This window comes from Paramormyrops kingsleyae, chromosome 10, assembly GCF_048594095.1.
Source record: "Paramormyrops kingsleyae isolate MSU_618 chromosome 10, PKINGS_0.4, whole genome shotgun sequence".
Taxonomy (NCBI): domain Eukaryota; kingdom Metazoa; phylum Chordata; class Actinopteri; order Osteoglossiformes; family Mormyridae; genus Paramormyrops; species Paramormyrops kingsleyae.
The window spans coordinates 25,389,579-25,414,266 of NC_132806.1; the positions used below are offsets into that span (position 1 = coordinate 25,389,579).

The 24,688-nt window shown below is 44.8% G+C and overlaps 1 protein-coding gene across 1 annotated transcript in view; it reads left to right on the forward strand.

The window, feature by feature from the left end:
* Positions 1-570: 570 nt before the first annotated feature.
* abcb7 (ATP-binding cassette, sub-family B (MDR/TAP), member 7) overlaps positions 571-24,688 on the forward strand; it is a 34,452-nt gene continuing 10,334 nt past the window's right edge. Inside the window, exons 1-9 of the mRNA XM_023816439.2 lie at positions 571-1,009; positions 7,954-8,031; positions 9,894-9,980; positions 13,563-13,682; positions 17,107-17,239; positions 19,787-20,055; positions 21,755-21,843; positions 21,986-22,073; positions 24,358-24,532. Coding sequence (XP_023672207.1) covers positions 857-1,009; positions 7,954-8,031; positions 9,894-9,980; positions 13,563-13,682; positions 17,107-17,239; positions 19,787-20,055; positions 21,755-21,843; positions 21,986-22,073; positions 24,358-24,532 — 1,192 coding nt within the window. The 5' untranslated portion in view covers positions 571-856. The remainder of the gene's footprint in view (positions 1,010-7,953; positions 8,032-9,893; positions 9,981-13,562; positions 13,683-17,106; positions 17,240-19,786; positions 20,056-21,754; positions 21,844-21,985; positions 22,074-24,357; positions 24,533-24,688) is intronic.

Below are 24,688 nucleotides of genomic sequence, written 5' to 3' on the forward strand. Positions count from 1 at the left end.
TAGAAAGGCGGAAGTGATGATTTTAAAACAATTCATTTATATATTTAAAATTATATTAGAGACGAGGAAGATGTGACGCAGACATCCCACCTTGGGGATACTGATTTCAGGGAGGCAGATGAGGGGCATCCGGGAGGGCGGGGTACTGGCCAGTGCTTGGCTAGTATTACGGTAATACCGTATATATTACCGAATAGGGTGAAGGCAGGTAGGCGGGCAAAATTTACAGAACGGTGCAAAAGAGCGGTGGTAAAACTTCTTTCCGGCTAATTTTACCATCGCTGAATAACAGAACGACAGGTTTACGGGACATTGCGCATCATTTGCGGGTATCAATTTGCGAGAGATTCCCAGAACTTACGGGAGAGGTGGGATATGTCCCTTAACGTTTTAAGGCTTAAATGTTACCAAGTTAGATGAATTACAAGCATAGGTACTTAAAACTTTAACAGTATAATGAACATCAGACTGGTCCCTGATTATTATTATTAATAATAATAATAATAATAATGCTTATTTTACTTGAGTGATTACAGATTTCATATTTAAAGCTGTAGATGCTGCTGGAACTGCTTTTCGGTTACACGAGCCACAGCAGCCGGCGTCAGACCACAGTGTTGCGGCATTGAAGCTCGCAGGCTCGGCTGGGCTGAAGCACGGGCGATCGCTGACACCACAGCCCCGGGACGGTATTCGTAAATCCCCCCGCCCAACGCCGGTCCACGCCAGCTTCCGAGCAGACGACTCGAATCAGGCGAAGCGGCGTGCCGTGCCGAAGGGGGCGGGCTCCGGGGAGACCTCTGAACCCGGAGACATCCGCCAGTCTCCTCCCCTTATCGCTCTCCCCGCGTTCATCATGGCGCCTCCGTCGGTCTTCCTGCGGTGCGGATTTTACTTCCAAAGACGGAAACTGGGTCTCTTGCTGCGACAGACGAGCTCGTATCACGCCGTGAGACACGCCGACGAGAAGAGAGGCCAGACCCCGCATAAGAACCAGAAGGCCTTCCAGGTGAGCGGCTCACGGAGCTCAGCCCCAGCCGAATTTGCGTGCGCCTGGCCCGGTAGCTGTCACAAGGACACTCGGCGCTAACCGGATCCACATGTTACCGGTGATCACAAGTCGATGCTAAACTGATGGGTAAAAAAAGTGTGTCTTGGTTAACGTTTAACCTACAGTTTACATTGTTGTATATATAACTTTTTAAGAAACGGCATTGCCTTGTGCGTTGAGTTATCGGCGAGCATTCTTCACTGCAATGTCTACATCGGACACTTTCTGTATTATGGGTCAACTAATCAACATATAAACACGGAACCACGCCTATACTATAGCGATCGTCATGAGTGTTTAGCACTTGAATTAGCCTGTCAAAAAAGGCTACAACCTGCGAGTAACCGGCTGATCAGAGAAAGTCATTTGAACTGCATGTCAAGTAAGTTCAGTAAGTCTTTAAAACCCATAGCAAATCCTGATGTTAAAGTCACGGGCGCCTAAACCCGGAAGAGTGTCCTGAGTGTCGGTGGTCGGTCATCTTATATGATCGGTGTCAATCTCTTTACGCGCGGTTTAATAATGTGACATTTGAGACAGGATGCAGAGCATATTAGGTGAGTAATAGGAAATTTTGCTGTTGACCTTTGAACGGGCCATCAGGGTTCAGCTTATTCAGTAAATATCCTAAATATGCCCCGCAGGTCACGTGATGTTGGGAAACTAACTGCTTGTGTCAGGGTTTGCAACTTGTGCTGAAAGATAAGGCATCGTAACTCCCACCCTGTATATCTTGTTGTATGGACGCCCTGCATCAACATTACCCGCCGAGCAGTCCTCACATGACAATCCCCCCCACCTTCCCCCGTTTGTTGTGGTGTGTGTGCCTCAAGGTGAATATGAAGCATGTGTGATGGATTCCGGCGGTGTGGATCTAAGTGATGTGATGTGTAATAGGAAGAGTGAAGGTCACCCAGTTGGACGGTGGAGATAACGGTTAACAAGGAGGGGGGGGGGGGGGGAGTCACTGCAGTGTGCTCCATCTGCTGCCTTTGGCTCTCGGCCACTTGTTGCTTGTTGAGCTTCCAGCCATCCTCTGAAGTTGTGCTAATGCTTATGCGAGAGCTTTGACTGAGATGGGGGGGGGGGGGGGGGCTGCACAATATGTATCTCTGCTTCCAAAACACTAGGTGCTGGAAATGAACCTCTGGTCCGTGTGGTACAAGAGTGGGTGGAACAGCTGTGTTTTCACACCAATTGCAAAGTTTACTGCAGCTGAGAATATTAGGTTGGTTACTGTTTCTACGAAATGTTCAAATTTTAATTTTGAATTAAAATAATACACAATCTGTTTTTGTTAAATATGGCATTTCATCTCAGGGTAACTGTTCCCAGTAGGAGGGAGCACAAGGCAAGAATATGCCCTAGATGAGATGCCAGTCTATCAAAGGGCACATACACACGCATACTCACACACACACACAAAATAGGCAATTTTGAGATGCCTTTTAGCCTAACTGCATGTATGGGCTGCGGGTAGAAATCTGTATCACAGACCAACATTATGCAAACTCTAGTTACACACGGATTCGAACTCCCAGCATAGGGGTGCATGATATATTAGATGCGATTATCGTGCATGCACATATCATTGCAAAGGGGTGGAAAATTTCCAGAAACTTTCCATTCCTTGGGAAGTAAAGCTGGGGAGTTTTAGAAATATTCAAAGCTGGAAACTTTCCATGGGAATTAACGGGAATATATTAACTGGAAAACTCACAGAATATCGTAACTAATTCACATCACATTTGTCTGTACTGCTTTGTGTCTGTTGACACAACTCATAGCATCACCACCAGCTTATTTTGCACATTATGTTGGTAGATAATCAGAATCAGATTCTAATTCAAATGTTCATAATACGTTCTGCTTAGTTAGACAGTAGTTCATTTCGGTTCATTTCATAATTTTGTCTTTTTTGTTTTATAAATATCGCAGTGTTACTTGCAGAAATTTCACGTATTGCAATGTGACATCGTGCAGCCCTACCCTAATACTGGAAGTATGAGGAAACTTGTGGCATTGTAATAAAGACTTCTGCTCTCTTTCAAGTATCTGTGGATACAGAGTGCCAATATTGTGTATTTTTGTAAAACTTCCCATACAGACTTTAAGTATATTAGTGTACTACCAATCCAACTTATTTATCATGTGCTTGAAAACAGAACAGTTTTGTGCCACAGCTGTCTGTTAATTTTGTTTGCTGTCCGTTAGTGATTTTTTTATACAAAGCTCTTGCAAATAAAAACACTGACCAAATAGATGTAACACTCCAGAGAACATCAGTTAAATCATAGCTCCACTTTGAAGTGGAGTAAACAGCAAGTTTCACAACAAATTAAAAAAAAAAAATCACAGTTCCACTCTGTGGTATACCAGCTTTGGATTAACACTTAAAATGAATCATAAGACCAAACTCTTGAGTTTCTGCTTGGTGGAGTAGTGACTTTATATTAAATGAGGAATGTCAAAATAATTGAATTGCAACACTTTTATTATCAGGGAAAGGTAGTTTTCAAAGCTGCTTTAATTGCAGCTGCAGCAGGGGGTCTTTCCCCTATTCTCACTCACTCGCACATTTTGTGTATCAATACTTGCACTTCAAAAGAAGGTGAAATCTCTAATTGAGGAACATCAGCATCTCTTCGTCTAATCAGCGATGTTAGGTGCTGGAATGAAGAGTCTCTTATACTGGTGCAGGAAGGAGCAGAGAAACTTGGTTGCAGTAGCAGCCAGTCAGGGGAGATTGTGATGTAATTCTCTTTCAGTGCTGTTGTGGATTGTCTGATCTTGGCATGTTTTGCTCTGCAAGGATGAGTCTGCACTTGTACAAGTGCTGATGAGGCACTCATAGACCCTGTCTCCATATCGCGCTCCACTAAGATCTCGCCAGCCCTGCAGGTTGCTGTGTTTTGACATGGCACCTTTACAGCAAGTTTTCCCTCTGATATCTCCCAGGCTTCTTCTTCTCAACCTGGACCATTTTGTTTGGATTTATCTGTATCTGGAAATAGTTGACTGTATATGAATTTGAAAGGGCTCCATTATTTATGTATTTCTGTTACAGCACAATTAAATCTCTTAATTAAGGAAGAAGGTGGCTTAAATTATGGTTAATGTTTGCATAAAAAATGTTTTGCAAATGACCATTATCATCACTTTCAAAAGATATGTTTACTGGGCTTGACGGTATTTCTGTCTGGGATCCGCCCCAGTGGCTGTTCTGTAGAGCTACTCGGGTTCAATCAGGCTAAAGCGCCTTTCTATTGTCTCAGAGTGTTTTTCATCAGGCTTGATACCCTGGTCAGTACCGCTCTCTAGCTGGACCGTTCTGGCAGGTATGATATCAGCTTCAGCCTCAGTGCTCACCGCCCTGATCAGCTCTTCAAAGGGAGTTGAAACCTCAGTTGTCTCCTCTGTTGTTGTCCACTAGTTCACTGTCAGTGTTGCAGGGAGGCTGTGCTTAGCTGCATAGAGGCTGAGAATGCGCTTCTGCTCCAGGAAGCTCTCCATCGTGTGCTGTTCCACCTAACTTGTGCAACTCACTGCAGGCATTTTGTTGGCATGTTCATGTCGGGCTGGGTAATCTCCCGGTGTGTCAGCCTGTGGCCACTGCTTGAAACGGCCTCCTGTTTTAGTTGCATTAGCGGACCCTTGTCTACAACCGGCCGACATGTCAGCCCCTCAGGCCCGGTACACCTAAATCATCTGTTGCTTTTTACGTATTTCTTGCATTGTCCCTCAAAAGCACACGGACCGGTCGCTTAACTCTTTCCTCTGGTGTTCAGCATCCCCTCACTACCCTGTGTCACGTGTTCAGCAGTACCAGACCTACGGAACTGACCGGCATGCGATACCAAACATTTAATTAAAAACTAGAATCAGTCCGCTGTGAATTAAGGCTAAGTGATGACACTGGGCAAACATCTGAATTCCAAATATCCGCCATAAAATGAATCGCGGTAACGCCCACGGGACAATTTTGCGTGTGGTCATTAACCTTGTTGGAAAGGTCTGGTGTGAGTGTATCTGAAATACAGTAAAGAGGAGGTAAGATGTACCAAAAGTTCTTTAAGTTTGCGTAAGTGTACATTCTACTAACATTGATTTGAGCTGGTCTTCTGATATGAAATTAATTCAGTTATCTTGTCAAATATTTTGAGGTAAGTTTTTTTTTTTTTTTTTTTGTTTGTTTGTTTGTTTGTCTTTATAAAAAATCCTGATTTTTTTTCTCAGTGTCTTAGCGTGGCTGATTTTTATGAACTCGCTGTACCCCACCGAATCCTGTCCTTTCCTTATTAAGGTACTCGTATTGAAAGCAGCCCTACCACTGCCACAATGACAGACACCGATGTTGCAAATGCTAAAGGTGACCTTTGGGCTGTTTTCATTTTACACAGTGCAGACATTTCTCGTAGCCTTACTTTTTCAAGACACGACTTCCCACACAGATTTAAGCCTTGCTGGCACGAGCTTTGATTATGCCCAGCATGCACCATGTTATATGACATTGTAAATGGGGAGGAACTGGAGAGATAAACCTAAAGCAAAAATAAAATAAAATAAAAGCGGATCAGATTTAACATAGCAGATACCAAAGAAATAAAATATATTTTGGCTTCGATACAGATCCTGCAGATCGGATCAGAACATCCCTAGAGGTAGTGCTATTACCAACTGTGCCACCCACATTTAAAATACACATTAAATAAATATTCTACTACATAGCTGGCCAGCATTGTTCTTAGTCATGTTTTTGACAAATAAAATTGTAATATTGAATTTTTTGTGTTAATACTTTGTTGAAATGGCTTTATATATTTAGCGTTTTTGAAATGATGCTATTTTTCTTGCTGCCTTGAGCTGACAGATTAAATAGTAGCTTGTACCTTGGTGTTTTGCTATAGCTTCGCTCTTATAATTTATTTAGAATTATACTTTTCTCATAATATGAAAATGAATTTTTAACTACTCGTATATAATCTGTTTGGCCTTTTATGGGAATGTAAGGGGGCGAGGAATTGCAAAATTTTAATCAAAGTCAAGCAGACTGTGTAACTTACACTAAATCGATTACCACCCCCGACCCCTATACTCTGAGGAATTGCAGTTGGCAGCTGGTTTTTGTCATAATATGCAACTAATCTTAAGAAGCCCAAAGAACTTTGGAACCGTGACCACAGTCGTGAGTATCTGTATCTCCCAGTGTTTTCTCATATTGTTACTATTGCAGTTACAATGGTATAGATGGAGTCTTTATAGAAATTCTCTGAACCTAAATATATCGCCGGCCACATGAAGGCATTTCACAATTTACGGAAGCACCGATCGATTTAGACTTCAATTGGTATGGACCTACAGTTGATATAAACATGGTTTGGTTATCAACAGAGTGTATTGTTGAAGTCTGACTGTGACGATAAGATTCCTTCGTTCCTTCCATTGTTTGTCTTATTGATCTGCGTCCGACAGAAGAAAATGTTAAGTGTGCTAATAGTCTATAGTCAATGTGATTTGTTAAATGCACATTTCTCATGGAGAAAGAAAGTGACAGAAATATAACATGTCAGCTCAGGGTTGGGTCTCTTGAACGAGCATGAAACATTTTAGAAACCAGATGGAAAGAAATCAGGGAACCTGCAGAAAATGCACTTAAAGTTATAAGTCAGATATTGATATATCCATGTCGGCTATTGATCTGCGAGTAGATGCTGTACACAAATGAAATTGTGGTTACCCAAAAGCAAAATGCTTCACCATTAAAATAATGGAATTTCTTACTCTGGTTAGCCAGCCGTATTTAGTGGTCCTGGTTTTTATTGCCTTATTGGATGAATTTAGTGCTCTGACTCCGTCCAGAAGACATATTTCTCTTATGAATTAATTGTACAGTGTTGTGTTGAAGCACATCCAAGACAAGAGAAGCATCAAAAGTGATTTATTTGGATGTATCAAACAGATATTATGGGGTCATATTTTAAACAGACCTATGCTAAATTTTGTAAACATCATGAGCATTTTTATAGTCATTTTAGTCATTTTCTTTTGGTCATTTTACAAACTTAGCAGTATGGTTTGTTATTTGACATACTGTAAGCATATAAACAAACATTTTGACAATGGGTTAGTTTAAAATGGAAACCATACAATTTTATGTTTTTATATATATATATATATATTTATGTATTTTAGGGCATACATATAGGACATTTCTTTTCTTTTTGTCACTGGCTGAAACGTGCTGCTGTTTGAGAAACTGGTCCACATGTCTATGTTCCTGAAATGTGAAATCTTTGGGGTCACGTGTTGTTGTCAGAGCCCTTCATGCACTTTCTGCCCAGTAACATTGTAAGCTTTTCTGAGATTTATGTATGCTGACAATTTTTACTGTTGAAACAAACATGTTCATCAGTGGGGGGTCTCTGGCCAAATAGACCTTTCGGTATGTTTTTCGGGCAGAATAATCTGGGTCTCCTGAATGGACCTGAAATTATAATTTTCCCCATAGGAAATAATCAAAATAGCTGCCAGATATTTGAATTTGTGCTACTCGAGCAGTTTCTAGGAACCAATTGTGTTTGGTTAAAGCGGTATAGGTGAAACTCGACATTCAGCCTGAAAGTGATTTTATACTAATGCACGGTATTAGATGGAATTGCATGAATTTATGGGCTGTGCCCAAGCCAGAGGACACATAATTACGTTAAAACAACACGAGTTAGTGTTCAGTAAGGAGTCTCCTCATACACGTGAGGTGATTTTTTCCCCCCCACATTCAGCCTGGGTAGAGAAGCCCCGTTTGTGAGTTTGAAGTGGAGCCCTATCAGTGTTCGTCCAGAGAGTCTGTTGCAGCTCTTGATATCCACATTGTCCCTGTGAATGTTTTTTTTTTTTTTTTGCAGTTCAGCCCTGGATTGAGGACATCGGCGTGGGCAAACGGATGGAACGGACACGGCAGACGCATACTAGAACCCGTGAAGGTACTTCTGATTCTGTACCATCAATTCGGGCCAGTTAGAACCTTAAATGGTGCGCCGATTACAAGGAGGTCAGGTTATCCATTCAGTCATATAGTTTGTTGTATAGTTATTGTGCTTCCATAGCATGTTATTGTCTGGCAGCCACACATAGGTTTCAATTCGTTAATAAATGAAGTATATTTAGTGTTGGATTTTTCCATAGAGGTTTGCCACAAGGCACTTTTTTATAAAGTTGAGGTAGTTTTTTTCTAAGGGAAATGAAAGATGTGGAAAAACAAGAAACATAACATCGGTATTGGGGGGAAAACAGAAATGATTCCCTGACTTCATTGTGGATGATCGGGCAGTAATCCTGAAGAATAATGTCCTTAAAAAGTGCAGGTGACAAGTGCAGTTGTAAACTGTATATAAATTACTTGATTATGGGCGACGGCAGTTGGGGGCGAGTGATTTATGCTCCGGTGATCCAGCTGTTGTAGGCGGAGGACTGAGGATGGCGTATGCAGATAAATATATCATGCTAACATGCTAATCCGTTCTCTGGACACTGTTGCAGGCCAGCTGTTTGGGTGCAGCTGATGGTCAGTTTGTTTGGGGTCAATGAAAGAGGAAGAAATAAGGAGACGGCCAACTCCCAAGCAGGAAATGTTCCTGCTAATATGAGGAAAACACATGTAACCTTAGGGTGACTGCTTAGCCCGAGTTCATCCTCTGGTTTGGCAGCAGCGCTTTAGCTACAGGCAAAAAATAAGCAGTATTTTTTTTGTTCTAGTCAACATTTGACAGTATGGATGCTGGAGATTGTTCCAGAAAATATGAGGCCTTTCTAAGAAGGCTCAGCCACTCTTAATTTTTTTTGTAAACAAAATAACCATTTTGTGCACAAATTGATTTGGTGGGAGCATCCTTAAGAAACCACCCATCCCCGGCCGCTTATCCTCGTCAGGTTCATGGGGGAGGGCGGGTGGGGCCTGGAGCCTCGGCCAGGCAACAGAGGAATCAAGGCGGGTGTACACTCCTGATGGGATGCTAGCCCATTGCAGTCACACACACCCATAATCATACGCTATGGGCAATTTATAACTGCTGTTTAGCCTAATAACATGTTTTTGGACCGTGGGATGAAATCCACAGGATGTAGGGGGAACAGGTATACTGTACACAAGGAGCAAAGCTGAGATTCAATCCCCCAGCGCTGGATGTGTGAGTCAACAGCACCAAATCAGGCCATCCTTAATATACCTTGATTACTTATTTCATATATGGTTTAAAATTGTTAATTCATGAAGAACTAAGTTTATATTCTGCTCTAAATGTGATGGCTTGTTAGTGCAGGGAAGCAAGTAAAGACTAATGTGACTTTTTGATTTTAGTATAATTGTTGCAGCTACTTTCTTTGAGTAGTTTTATGGAAACATCTTCATGGAAACTTGTACTGAGATGTTTTCCTACATCCTTTAGAGGGAGTGCAGTGGAGTATAATGTACAAATTGGCACTTAAATTAAACTTGGGAAGAGGGCAGCGAGTCATTCATAACTTTTGTTTGCTGGTCAGCGCTAAGGGGTCGTCTCAGCTCAGACTTGTTGGCTCATAGTCGACGTGTCTTTATTTCCTGTTTAACGCTCAATAGTTAACATTATCCTATACAAAGACACACACAAACAGTCCGGGGCAAGACAGCCGTACATGTGACATACGAAGACTTTAGTACTTTAATATGTACTCAGCATTTTCTGCAGTTCTACTGTGAACAGAAAATTCAAGGTGTGTGTTTGTGTGTGTGTGTGTGTGTGTGTGTGTGTGTGTGTGTGTGTGTGTGTGTGTGTGTGTGTGTGTGTGTGTGTGTGTGTGTGTGTTTCAGGACCTGACTCTATGGCAGGCAGTGGACAAGCGGACATGCTGGCACGGTCACGCAGGCGGGGGCTTAAGCGCGGATCCCAAGAACGTGGTAAGATCCCCAGGCGGGGGGGGTTTACTCAGCAGGCCTTATTTAGACACCAGCCGAAACAGTCAATGAGAGCAGCTCAGTAATGCAGATAATACTCTAGGGCAAACTGAAAGGCAGGTATTGAAATGTACTTTTTTTTATTATTACTAGAAACCTGGTTGTTAACAAATAACATTTGGTAAAGCTTTATATTAACTGCTATATTAACCCCAGTGTTGTCACACTGTTCAACATACTCTGCTGTGACATATAAAGCGTATATGTGACATATAATGTGCAATATACGTTAAGTGTGTTCAACAAACTTATGTGCAATATTGCTAACATACAATACACATGCTACAGGCTGTCCAAAAAGCCTTCACACCTGCCCTATTATGGTCTCTCATGGGAACCTTGTCAGTATTATACGTTATTTGCTAGCTGTTTATTGTCTGTTGTTTGTTTAATGTTATTTGTTGTAATCTTGCACAGCTCTGTTACTTGAATGCTTCTTCAGAGACTAGACAATTAAGAATTTCATTGTACTCTGTACACCATACTTTGTACATATGACAATAAAAATTTGAATCCAGCTGAATCCTACCTTCATTATGCATTTATAGAACATTCAGTGCACCTTCATAATACATTTATAATGCATTCGTAAAACATTGATAAGCAGTATGTAAGTATACCTTAGTGTCTTAAAGCATCTTTCATGATGTGATTGCTGTAATATGCATTAGTAACAAACATTACAATCATATAACTAATATAATGTTTCTTATTATTGTATATTAAAGTGGTTAAGGTATATTAGGATGTTAAGGTATTCTTACATACGTGTTGCTTATGAATGTTCCATGAATGCATTATGAAGGTGCACTGAATGTTCTACAAATGCATTATGAATGTATTTATGAAGGTGCAGTTAATGTAACGCATTACCAAACATTATTTACACTGAATACTAGGGATGGAAATCTTATATGCTGTTTTATGTTTTAATAAAATACTAATGAAGGAAAATTTTCATATTACCTACTCTAGTCGGATAGCGTATCCATCCACTTTTCAGAGAATAGTTTGCCTACTTCAAAAACTTAAATTTGATACATTATTTCCTTGTTACAGTGTTCCACTTCGGTTTTGGCTGAGAGTATTGTGTAGCTGTTCCTCTATGATCCATTAATCGGGCAGTGATGCATGTTGTTCTCCATCCATCCATCCATCTTTTTATGGCCTGTATTGGTCAGGAACACAGGGCACAATACTGAGATTCACCTAGGACAGGATGTCAGACCATCTTAGGATTCATGCAGGACTGTGCAAAACTCTGAGGCAGCCAAAGATAATGTTTCAGGCTATTTATCTGGGTAGTAAGTGTATATTTGCTCGGGGGAAAAAAAATGCAATTTAACATTCCAATATATGCAATTTAAGAGTAACACAAAAAATAAACACAAACATTTCTTCTGTTCTCCAAGTTACTGATATCTTGTTGGACTGCTTCAGTTTCCAAATCTCTCTTCAGGGGCACCTCAGCCATTCCATGTATTTGTTAAACTTCCCCAGCTCAGTTTATTAACTTTAAATAGTTAAATAACTCACTGAGGTATAGAGCAGCCAGACAAGATGGGTAGTGGTTGAGTCAAAAAATCCATTGGTCTATTGGATGGTTGCTGTAAATACTGGGGTGACTTTAGGAGAGGGTTTGAAATGAAGAGCATTTAAATATTTTGTCTGACTAAAAAAAAGGTTTCGCAGAAGGCTTTATATGCACACACAGTTCTTATTTCACTGTCTGTGGAAGCTTGAGCACCTTCAGGGAGAACAAACTAGACACAGACAGACACAGACAGACACAGACAGACACAGACAGACACAGACAGACACAGACAGACACAGACAGACACAGACAGACACTCCTTCCTTCCTTCCTTCCTTCCTTTCCTTCCTTTCCTTCCTTCCTTCCTTCCTTCCTTCCTTCGTGGGGACCATACATTTATTTCTCTGGGCATAACCCTTATCCTAACTATGACGGCCTTAACCAAACAAAATAAAATTCTTTTGGCATTTTTAGTTCTTTAATTGCATTCATAGATTTTATTTTATTTAAGTTGAGGTTATGATTGTGGGGACTGAAAAATGTGGTGTAACGATTACAAAAACATGCACATACACACAGAGCAGAGGCGGGATTCAGTCCCCTGCTTCTGGAGGCGTGAGGCGTCAGTGCAACCCACTGCGCCACGGTGCCCCCCCCGCCCCCCCCCCACGTCGTCCTTGCGTCTTTGCATAAATGCCGAAGCTGAGCCCAGCAAAACGCTCTGCGCCGGCTTGTGAGGAAGGCCGTCCGGGTGTCATGTCCAGGCCAAGCTGCTGGGCTTGTTTTTTTTTTTATTTCCAAATAAAGTCAAAGGAATCACACGTAAAGCCCTGAAATCCAATCTGACAGCCACGCTCAGTCTGCCTGGCTTCAGAATAGCTCAACGGATCCCTTCAAAGTTTCAGTTCGACGGCACGGAGCGGCATCGAAAATGTGCCACGGAAAGCCAGCGCGGGTAGAAGGAGACGGGGGGAGGTGGAAACAAGAAGGAGGAGAATATAATGAAATAACTAACAGCAAGGGTTCCGCTCCTGCTGCGTCTGGCTCCCTAAAAATGCACATTTACATGCAGCGCTCTCATAGAGCAAATAAATAGGGAGAGAGTGAGTCACAACAGTCAGAATAATAATAATAATAATAATAATAATAAAAACCTCAAAGGTGCCTATGTGACTGATGGAGATTGGCAGCAGAATTTTGGAACTTTTGAGTATCTCCTTCAACATAGCAGAAGGACGATTCATGTTTCTGTTGGCTACTGCATGTTTGTTTGCTATTGTTAATAAGTACGAAATAACAAAATTCCTTGTTCACCCTCGTTTGGACTGTGGTACCAGAACCTCCTAATTAGGCTGTTTTATCCGGCAAAGGAGGCCTTCATGTCCTTGGCCAGAGGGATCTAGGGGTAGAGCTTCATGCATGATAATTCTGCTCCTCATTCGCAGGTCGCCGGGCGAGATCCCCTATCTAGATTATTTGACTTTATCTGGCTGCAAGATTAGCATACTGCGGCGACCTGTGGGATTCGGGAATGACGGAGAGGAAGAGTGTGCGGGGTGAACGGCCAGTGTGTCGCATTGCTGGAGCAGTTGGGGGTTAAGGGCCTTTCTTAGCTGCCTAATGGAGCCATCGGTTTGCCGGCTCTGGGATTCAAACCAGTGTCTTTCTGATCATGGGTAAAGAGCAGAGCCATAACTTGCCAAACCACACAAACCACCGGTCCTAATGACAGTGACTTGTTTAAACCCCCACCCGAGTAGCATGGCAGGGGAGGTTCCTCAAAGTGGTGACGTTCTAGAAGTTTCCTACTGTGGTACTCTGTGGGTACGGAATGACTTTATGTGCTGGGAGTCCAAGCCCGCCCCCCCCCCCCCCACTTGTTGCTCCACGTGTTGAGTAGCTCTGGTCCCTGAATAAGGGAATGAATAGGAGAATGGTGGCAGAAGGGTCATGTCGTCCTAATATGTATCTGTGTTTCTCCCCGTGGACAGCTGAAGGAGGTGAATTCCAGGCAGATCCTAGCAGCCATGCTATCATACGTCTGGCCCAAGGACAGACCAGATCTGCGGGCACGTGTAGCTGTCTCCCTGGGCCTGCTGGCTGGAGCGAAGGTAGGTGGATCAAGGCATCTGGTTGGTCCCACCCCCTCTAGTTTCCTGAACCCACTCCCTTTACAATTTGATTGGTTATCTCTCAACCAATAATTTTTAGTTCTTCCTTCAGACATTTTTGTATAGGTAAAACCCCCACGAGCACCCAACAGTCCACGTGCTTGTTTTTTGTCTTCAGTGCCGCATGTCTTGTTTCTGGAGTCCTTTCTGTTTGATGTACCTGAAGGTGCCTTGTAGAGTTAACGCTTCTCTTCTCATCAACTAGTAACCACCAGCCATTTCCCGTCACTTGTTTCGCTAATGACAATGCTAATTTAGCTTTAGCTTATTGGCTATTGGCTAATGCACCTGAGCCCCATCGCTGTATGTTGACGGAAATCCTCCTCGGTGCACTTCCTCGTTCAGTTAGGGCCATAATATTCTGCCCCTCACCTTGACTAATTAAATAAAAAATAAAAAAACTCTTATGCATCGTCTGATATTGCTAGCATTTCCGGATTCCGCCTAATAGTTGAGACTATCCTATCTGTTTTGATAAGTGAGGTGTATAATGGAAAAAAGATCCCTCGTAGCTGCAGAACCTCAACTCTGCAGCTACCTGGGATGGATATGCTCATGCTCCTGGAAAGACCAGCCGTTTGAGCTTTTTGTGAGGTCAGACTGCAGTCACGCGTAACGGCGATCGTAATTCACAATGAGTACGAAATATGGTGCTGGGTCTCGGCTGACTGAATACATCAGCAACATCACCAAAATATTCCCCTCTTACTTTTACCTTTATTCGGCTCAAGTGAGAATTCCTTAAAATAACAAATGTTACATTCATTCCTTTTGACGTTTAATTATAGTTTAACATGTCATGTAAAATATACTGAGTATTAATTGCTTCCCCTCGCCACAGGAGTTCTACACTTAACACCCAGCTTCTCTCCCCCATATTTTTAGATGATCAAATTTAGTTAAATTTTAAAAATAAAAAGATTGCACTGTACACGGCATGTAGGAACCGACGAGGAGCGTTTCGACTGGAGACGTAACTCCGAGTATTAATTAGCTTTCGGTGCTGGTTTCCACATGGGGCCAGATTTCTATCTATTTTTCCACATTCTCTTCAGACCACGGGGATTTGCAGCTGTCTGGGGTTCGGCCCTCTGCGTTTTATGAGATCCCATATGTGCAGGATTAAGATAAAGATTGCCGTGTCGGCTCTGCGAAGGGATAGATAAACCACGGTTATCATTTAATCAGAGTGGCTTCGTCTTGCTGAGCTGTCGCTCTCCCTCGTCCCTCCATAGCCGGACATTGCTGGCGTCGTTTAAAAAAAAAAATAATAATAATAAAAAAAATGCAACCAGACCACCTGTTAAGCTTTCGCCAGGGTTCTCTGTTCCATTAATTTGTTGCATAACGGATATTTGACTCCAGCGATTCTGGGAAAAGCGGCTGGACAAAGTGTCCCACAGGTAGCCCCTCGGTGGGACGTGAAGAGGGAATCTCCTGGCCACAAGGCTGTAGTCTTTCGCCTCTTCCTTCTCCTACCATAAATATGTCCAGGTGTCCACCGTGTTCTGTCTGAGATTTGAGAGCCGGTCACGGTTAACATCCGTGTCAGTGCACTGCAGTCTCCGACATGGGTGAGCTGTGTCAGGGCCCATTCTGCGGAAATAGTTCACCAGTCATGCATCAAAAAAAATGTTTTAGTACTGAATACTTGATACTCAGTACTTGCTGTGAAAGGATTCTCTGTTTACTACATGGCCTGTTTTTTTTTTGGGCCGTTTCTCCGCAGGAATGTGACATGGTGTTGCTAAGAGAGAACACAGATCTCGTTTATTTACTTATTTATTTTGCCTTGGATAATTACGCAGCCAATCGCACGCCGCGTAGCAGGCTGGCGCGTTCCACGCACAGCGGCATCAGCGGTTGCTCATGGCAACCCGAGACACTTGCAACGTGTTCTGTCGCCCGAACGAAAAAAACAACATGTGGTGAGGACAAACGGCGCAGAACTCGAAACAAAGGCAGTAGGAGCGATAGGACGGTGTTAGTTAGCTAGCTAAGTGTGTTTCTTTTGGGGGGAGGGGAACAATGCATCTGAGAGAACAAAAGGAGAGGGGGTCTTTTACCACAGACTAGGCTCCTGCATGCATTCATCAAATGATCTGCTGTTTTATTATCTTTTTTTCTTGTTTTGGAGAAAACAATGATCAAAAACTCTGTAGTACAAAGCTGCCTGCAAAGCTCAACTTCTGATGTTTCCACATCATTATATTGTATTATTTAGGGCGTGACCCCCCCCCCCCCCCCCTCTCCTCCCATCACCACCACCACCACCACCGTTTAATAATTTCCATTTGGTGAAAAGGGCAAAACGTGAACTTTTCACTCATTAGCGTGATGCCAACGTCAGGTTGACATCTAAAGCACCCTCTGTGTGGATTCATAAACTCAGCCACCAGATTCCATTGAATCTTTTCAATCGTGAAACAAAAAAATCTTGCCGCCTTTTTTTTGCCCCGCCCTTTTGAAAAACATTTATTAATATAGGCAGCTGTAGATGAAGTCTGAGCTGAGTTTAGGCCGGGAGCACGACTATGCCTTAGAGGTTTGACTGCCCACTTTCGGACGTGCCTGAGACGGGCCCAGCGTCCGAGGTGGGGAGGCGCAGACTGGTTCCGTGAGCAAGTGAGAGAGCAAGTCTAGACGTGAAAATGTACCGGTGCTGCTGGGCACGGTGCTGACAGGTCGAGCCTCGAATGCCAGCCTGACTCCTTGTCATCAGTAATTGGCTATTAAGAGAATCAGCGGCAGCGGTCGAATAGAAATTTCCGGCATGTTCGCCGCCTCCGAAAGGTCACCTTGCTCCGCCCCCGGATCAGCGCTGCTGTTCATACCCGTATTCCTGTAGCTCGTGCTGCAGAAACGCGTCTGCCCGCTCTCTCCTGTCCGGTCACATGGCTCTTTTTTTTTCAGCATGTGCCCACTTCTGAAGCTGGGTATGGTGTTTAAGATGGCTGCAGCTATGCGTCGGAGTGGGGGCGCTTGCTTGTTGGGTGTGGGTGTGGGCGTGGGTAGGTGTTTTACTGTTGTGGAGGGGTCTGGAGAGATGGCCTCGGATGTCCGAGGGTAACGCTGGATATAGCGAGGAGGACACACCTGTCAGGGGAGGGGCTCTGTTGCTGTGCTTCTGGGTCAGCTCCGGCAGTGTAGGGGCTACTAACGGTGACGGGGGATGGCCTTGTGGGTGGGGCACTTGTAATCATTAGCAAAGTCATCACTGGTGCCAATCTGCAGAACTAACAACACAGAACAGCGTGTAGCCCCACCCCTTTCTAATGGGGGGGGGGGGGGGGGGTTACTTACAGAAAGTCAGGCCGCTGTATGCTAAATAAACAGAGTGCCTCTCTTCTGCCCCCCATGTCAGGTGACCAACGTCATGGTGCCCTTCATGTTTAAATATGTGGTGGATGGCCTCAACCAGATGTCAGGAAACGTGCTGAACCTGAGCGAGGCACCAAACACAGTGGCAACCATGGCAACGGTCGTGCTCATTGGCTGTAAGTGCGGCGTCGTTATCTTCTGGCAGGTGTCGACTTCCTCTCGCCAAGGTGACGGCTTGTTATTTAGAAGCTGATCCCCCCCTTCTTTCCTTTGCCGAATCATTCTGTATTTCTCCTGTGCCGCCTCTCCTTCACCCCTTCCTGGCTCCGCCCCCAACCCCCCCCCCCCCCCCACCCCAGCCGCTGCAAATGTAGTCCTGCTCCCTGTTTGCATTATTCTTTTAATAATTTTGGCCCGTCGCTGGCATCCTGTTGACAGGCACAAAGCCAAAGATTTGCCAGTAATGGGCCAACTATGGAGACGAGATCAGCGGCTTTGTTATCCGACTGCCTGTCTGCGCGGAAAATCCCGGCCGGCTCCACGCAAAGTGTGTCGTTGCTGTGCTCACACCCTCCCTCTCTCTCTCTCTCTCTCTCTCTCTCTCCCTTTCTCTTTTTTTGAGCAGTGGTGGAGGGTGATTTGATCAAGCTTTTATTTGTGCTCTGGTAGCACAAGCCTCCCACTGTGGAATGTGTGTGTGTGTGTGTGTGTGTGTGTGTGTGTGTGTGTGTGTGCTTGAGTGCACATGTGAGAGACTTTTAGAAGGTTTCTTGTCACCTGCCATTTTGGAAGGAATGGGAAATGAAGCTTAAATGGTCAAGTGACATGGAAACTAGGAGTTTATATTTTTGTTTATATATGTATTTTCTTTATGCTTGTCCTGCCTTTGATTGATTGATTGGACTTGCTCTCTCACAGCAGTGGGGACTTCGCTGCTCTGGCCTGATTTGCCTTTCTTTCTGTGCTAGGTGGCTATCCGGCTTTTACGGGGCTGTTGCCTCCGCCCCCCCCCAGCCCCCCGCCCCTCCCGGCACCACATGAGCTGTGTTAGTGGGGGCTGCATGCGGTTCTGTGCATGAATATAAAAGCAGGCCCTGATTGCAAGGCTCGCCCGGATGAAAGGGAGAGGAAATCAAATAAATACTCACAGTGGTTCGTTTTAGCCGGGTGATTCGGCCTCTCCGCCGGGCAAAACCCATCGGCGCCTTGGCTGCCCCCCTCACCCCCCAGCTGCATATTTTAATGAGGCCCATTTAAGGTCCGTGCGCAAGACACCGCATCAAGATTAATTGGAGCCGTGACAATGAGGTTCGGTTCCCTCTGAGAAAAAACAAAAGCCTACTGAGAATATTTATTTATTTTATTTATTGTCAAGCGTTAAAAGCGAGGCTCCTCTGAATAAAATTAGCAGGCGCGGCTTTTCGGCAATGCTTTCCGGAGCAATCAGTGTCCAGAAGGGGCTTTAAGTGCATTTGCCTACCCGGGCAGCTCATCAGGGTCAATTAAAACAATTTTCGCTGGATTATGCTGGCGTGACAGATGTTCCCGCCGCTGACGTTGGAGGTTACACGCAGGCGTGTGCTTTGCATGCGTCGTCGCGGTGAGCTTCGTAACGCCTGTGTCAGATATGTTTTTATATAGATCCCTCTCCCTTTTTTGCCCGTTTTGTCGTTTCAAAATGAACTGTGTAATTCGGAGGTTGCCCTTTAGTTCCTGCCAGGCAACGTGTCCTCAGGTGTACCGTAGACTTCGGCGGTATCTAATTTTTCACATCGTCCTGCAGTATATGGTATTTTGATGGTATTATCAAAAGCAATGCTATTCTAGTATTTCGGTAAAAATTCTCAGAGGCATGAATTTTGCCGGCTACTAATTTTCTCGCCAAGATTTCAAAATATCGCGCCATGCCCTAAAGACCGCACTATACGTGAAATATTACCGTAATATCACACAAGGCTACTGTAAATTCTCTGCAGTGAGGTCTGCCCAGGCATATTAGTGGTAAGGAAGCAAGCGGGAGGCAGAACGAGATGCCGTTGTCCAGCTAAACGGCTTTGTCTTATTGCCAGCCTTCTGTAATCATGGAATAAAGTCACCTGACCATAGCCACCTTAGAGGTCTTGGGGACTGTAGAGGATCCTGTAACTCAGGGGTGAGGAACCTGATTCACGGAGGGTCGGTGTGGGTGCGGGTTTTTGACATTGACCAGTAACAGTGGGTCTCCAAGACTGCAGCTTTGTTATAGGCTGATTCAGAAGCCAACCCAGAAACCTGCACCCGCACTGGCCCTCTGCGCCCTGAACCTCCCGGGGGGGGGGAGGGGGAGGGAGATGACCGTCTGGTTATTGGGCCCCAGCTTTCACACATCACCTTCTGTCTTTCTCTTTGTCTCACTTTTTTTTTATTTTTGTGTCTTATCTTCTGCTCATGTGCAAAAATGTAAAGTCTGTGCTTGTTTGACAGCAATTAGGGAAATTTTCTGAATTTAATTCGAATGTCTGAGATATTGACCTAATCACTGACTTTGTAGGATACTCTGTAAGAAAACAAATCGTATCATGGAAATGATATATTTGGAAATTTATATAGGAATTAAAGGTATATGTGAGTTGTCATGGAGTGGTATAATAGGAGGAAGGTGAGTGGGGTTTGAAAAGGTGTGCGGCTATTGTTTTTTGGGAATAACTCTGTAGCTGAAGGCGCTCCTCTTGTCTGCCCATAAGACGGTGTGTCGAGAGCTGGTGCCGCCCTCTTCAACGAGCTCAGGAACGCCGTCTTCGGGAAGGTAGCCCAGAGCTCCATCCGGAGGATTGCCAAGAATGTCTTCCTGCACCTCCACAACCTGGACTTAAACTTTCACCTGAGCCGCCAGACGGGGGCGCTGTCCAAGGCCATTGACAGGGGGACGCGGGGCATCAGCTTCGTGTTGAGTGCCTTGGTCTTCAACCTGGGGCCCACAGTCTTTGAAATGGCCCTCGTCAGTGGCATCTTGGTAAGACAGCAGTTTTGTGACGTTATTAGTAGCGTTATTGGGTTACTAATTAACGTGAAAGCTTCAGTCCGTCAGCTCGTTACAACAAATTGCAATAGTGATGCTCCAGAAGAAAGTGTTGAAAAAATGTTTAGCTCAACATGTTAAATTTTCAACTTCATAAATTTGTTCCTATCTAAAAACAAATCAATCCCTTATTTGAGTGTCAGCTTGATTGTGGTTGTAATTTTACATAATCTGTTATACGTTAAGAACTGTGTGAAGCAGGCTGTTTCAGAAAATTCTATCCTTTCCGCCAAATTTTGATATTTTCAGCTCTCGTTTTCCCGAGACACTTAACTTCATACTACACTGATGTCTGATATCCTCACTGTTTGCTGAAGAATTCTGTCCAAGACGCTGGTCTGTTTTTCGTATTACAATTTCGTTGCAACACTGGGGGAAAGAAAAGTTTAGGATCGTGATCTTTTGTTATGGCGTTGTTTTTCCTATCGTATTTCCATGCCCTTCAGGGGAGCAGATATTTTGAGAAGAATATAAAGCATGTGTCAAGGAAGGGCAGAACTGGTAGAGTCCTGTCCAGTCAGCTAAGTTTTCAGAAGCCTCCTGAAGTAGATATTACCTGGAAACAACTTGGCTGATGCCAGTCAGGATTTCATTAAACGCTGGCTTTTTTCGCTAGCTTTTGGTATTTTTTTTCTCCACTCTCCAGTTTACGAGTTCCAGTGACCGTAACACTTTAACAGAGAGGCATTTTTGAAAACGTCAAAGCCCTACATTACAAAAAGAGCACCAGGGGCCTGTTGGAAATGGTTTGGCCTGTGGCGTTTGTTCATTCAATTTGTTGGGGTTCTGTTTTAACGTTGAACGTTCAAAACGTCACTGGCTGACCCAACAGATGAACGGTCATGTGACCACTATACCGTTAATTTATCTTCTAATGGCACTTAGCGAACTTACTCTGGCTTGTAGACAGTTAGCATGTCCCCGTCTGCCAGCGTATTACTTTACTGTTATCTGGTGTCTTCTGGCTCTTCTCCATGTGTTTCCCTAACGCCGAATAACAGTGTACACTGATCTGTCTGTCCCTGATGCCTTTCCTAACTCGTCTAAAGCTGACATTTAATGTTGTGGCTAAATCACTGTTAGGCAGCTGCGTTGCGAAGGGCGCTTTATAAAACACGCCCCGACCGCATCTGTCTGAATTTAGCAGAAATCTGGTTACGCAGCGAGTGCAGGCAGAGATGTTTATCGGTGGCTTTTTCACGGCGGCTTAAGTTTCATACCTGCGGCACCTTCAGAATGCTGGGGGAAAAATCTCCGAACGGGGCTCAGCCGTCAGGGAGACGGGAACGTTTGATTTGTCGCTAGATGCTTTAGTTCTTTAAATACATCGCGTTCCTTGCCCAGAGAGAACGGGAAAATAGTCCACATTTTGCACTGATTCTTGATAAAGCCTGATAATTCTCCCAATACGTCCTAGACCCCCCCCCCCCCAGCCCCCAGCCCACTCCACCCTAGTTTTAATTAGGAGATTTCAATTATCATAGAAGTGTAGTTACATAAGACAGTGTTACTTAAAACTGCTGTTATAGAAATTGAGTGCCAGTGGTGACATTTTCAGGAACTGCTGATCACCAGTTGCCTTTGTGAGTATTTTCCTTTCTCAAAGAAGCCCTGTTTTTTATCCTTTTGTCAGTATTACAAGTGTGGAGGCCAGTTTGCGTTGGTGACGTTGGGAACACTGTCTGCATACACGGCCTTCACCATCGCGTTCACGCAGTGGAGGTACGCTGGCTGGCATTCTCTGTGTGTGTCTACCTCAGTGTGTATGTGTCCCTTGCCTGTCATTCTGTGCCCCCGTGTAGGTGGGGGTGGGGGGGCATGACGGACTTGCGTCATTCTGTTGGTCGTTATTCCTCTTCCACAGAACCCGCTTCAGGATAGAAATGAACAAAGCAGACAATGAGGCCGGAAACGCAGCCATCGACTCCCTCCTGAATTATGAGACTGTGAAGGTGAGCTCCCCCCCCAGCCTCTCCTCTGTCCTCTCCGTCCCCCCCCCCCACAAGGTCTCTTACCGTTAGCAGGGTGGTATTTTTTTCTTCTTTAATTTGGATGGGGGCTGAGGTGATAAGCCTCATCCCTTCGTTGGTCTAACGCAGGAAGCTTTTGAAGACGCAGCCATCCTGCATTTGTAATTGCCCCCCCCCCCTCCCCTCCTTCCCAGGAAATTAAAGAACTGAAAACTACTTAATATGCGTTTCAGTGCTGGCTGCTGACATTTTGAAATAACGCGGTACGTTTCCTCGGTGCGCCCGCTTTCGAGATGCGCCCCCCACCCCCCCCCCCACCCTTGCAGCGACCATCTTGTTTTCATGGGGTTCCTTTCATTCCTAGCCGCAGATGTGGTTCCTTGCGCGGCTTATTTTAGCATCACTGTAAGCCGGCGTGCATATTTAATTGGATCCCCCTCCCACTCGAGATCCGCCTCGGCCGCACAAAGGCCTCCCCCGCGCCCCTGTGCCAGATGCGCCGGCACAGCGCCCTCGTCTGAGCTCCGCCTCGGCCGCTCTGCCTCCACGGCCGTTTGATGGATTTCCGCGTTTTTGCGGAAATGCGCCACATTCGAATATCTGCAGGACTGGAAGGCCAAATCTTTTTTTTTTTTTTTGTTTTGTAAATGTTTCTCATGCAGAAATGACTTTGACATCCACACAAATTTAAGACCTGAAATATGTCCCATTTAAATGTGTCCTCAACTTTATATCATGTTTGGGGAAATTTTGTTGCTTCACATCTTTTTTAAGGTTAAGTGTTGCATTTACTTGACCTTTGACCCACGTGTCCCTGACCATTACGCAACCCTTGCTGCCTCAGGTCTGGGTCAGATCTGTTCCGCTAGCATCCCTGGGCAGAGAATTGGCGCTTTCCTCAGACTCTCCATTTGTGTTCCAGATATTTCTGTACAGGTCCGCTGTACATTAAATACCATGAAGCGAACCTTTTTCAGCTTCTAATCGACCCCCCCGACCTCGCTGGGCTGTTTCCCATGATGCTGCGAACAGGTTAACGTTAAGAACAAAATGTGTTGAAATTTATGGCTGCCAGCCTCCAATCATGATCCATGCAGTGGAAAAAAAAAAATCATAAAAGTTAGTAAGAGGTGCAGTGTGACTAATCTCAGTATAAAAAGGCTGGTTTATTTCTGTTTTTTTTTTTTGTTTTTTTTTTTATAAATTGTCAGGCTGTCCTGTCCTGGGGTAAGATCTCATGGTGCATGAATGCCGTTGCACCCATCTGTAACCACGGCGATGCCAACTGTGACACGTGTTGTTTCTTTTCTGCGCCGCTCTCCCTCCCCCGCTCGTACTCTGTGGATGCCGAGCCTCCTGCCTGGACCGGCCTGTCTGTCCTGGAGAGGGCGCTCTTTCACGATGACGCCCCCCCCCACCCCGTTCTGCTTCTAAATGTGATGCGGACACGGCCGCATGCCTCACTGCCTCTAGGTGCACGTGGGGACAGAGGCAGCCATTCCTCACGTCAGAGCTGTGCCCCTGCCGAAGTAGCTACCATCTCTGGTCTCCCGCCAGCCGTGTTTCGTCGGGGGGGGGGGGGACAAAAAAAAAACTCAATAACTACCCGAAAGCTCCTGCAAACAAATACAGGCAGGTAAATTAATCTATATAGTCTGCAAACTGCCACCTAGAAAGAGATTTTTTTTTATATCATAACAATTTCATTATGCGTGGGGAAAATCTCGAGTATATGTTTGTGTAAATTAATATCAGTAGGTGATTACTTGTAATGTTCCCTCGGCGTTCAACATTATTGGAAATCTGCACACGCCTTCTGCTCAAAACAGAAATATGGTCAGATATAGAAACAGAGGCGCTGGCTTTCTTTCTAAAAACACTTCCCACCGAAGAAGGCTTGGCAGATTACTTTCTTCGATAATTTCTCCTGCACGGAGGATGGCCGGGGGTGGGGGGGCGGGGCGGGCGTGTGTCCAGGAAAGCCTCAAACAGCGGTGTCACGTGGGGGCTTCTGTCCCATTCCGAGCATGTACATCTCTCTAGGGCATCTTAAAAGCCTGCGAATTGAACAACTCAATCGCCGAACACTCCTCGCGCCGGAGGGAGCCGGAGGGAATTAGGATTTAAGCCACGGTATCTCTCGCTGCAGGTTGAACCGTTTTTTTTTTATATTTTATTTTTCGCTGAATTTTGACAATGCATGTGCTTTTCTGCCTCCCTTCCCCCACCACCGCAAACCCAAACGCCCCCTACTGGCGCCATACAGTATTTCAACAATGAGAAGTATGAAGCCGAGCGCTACGACGGCTTCCTGAAGACGTACGAGTCCGCCTCCCTGAAGACCACCTCCACACTGGCCATGCTCAACTTTGGGCAGAACGCCATCTTCAGCGTGGGCCTGACCTCCGTCATGGTGTTGGCCAGCAAAGGCATCTTGGCGGGTGAGTGCGCCCTCACAGCGCTGCTCTAGGCATGTAGCCTTAGTACGGTTTGTGTAGCATTAGCAATTTCATGGACAGTGCCTCCAGGCAGTATAGTATAGTTACAGTCTGCCTTGTGATTGGCTACCCGTGAGCGATCACCGTCGAATTAACTTG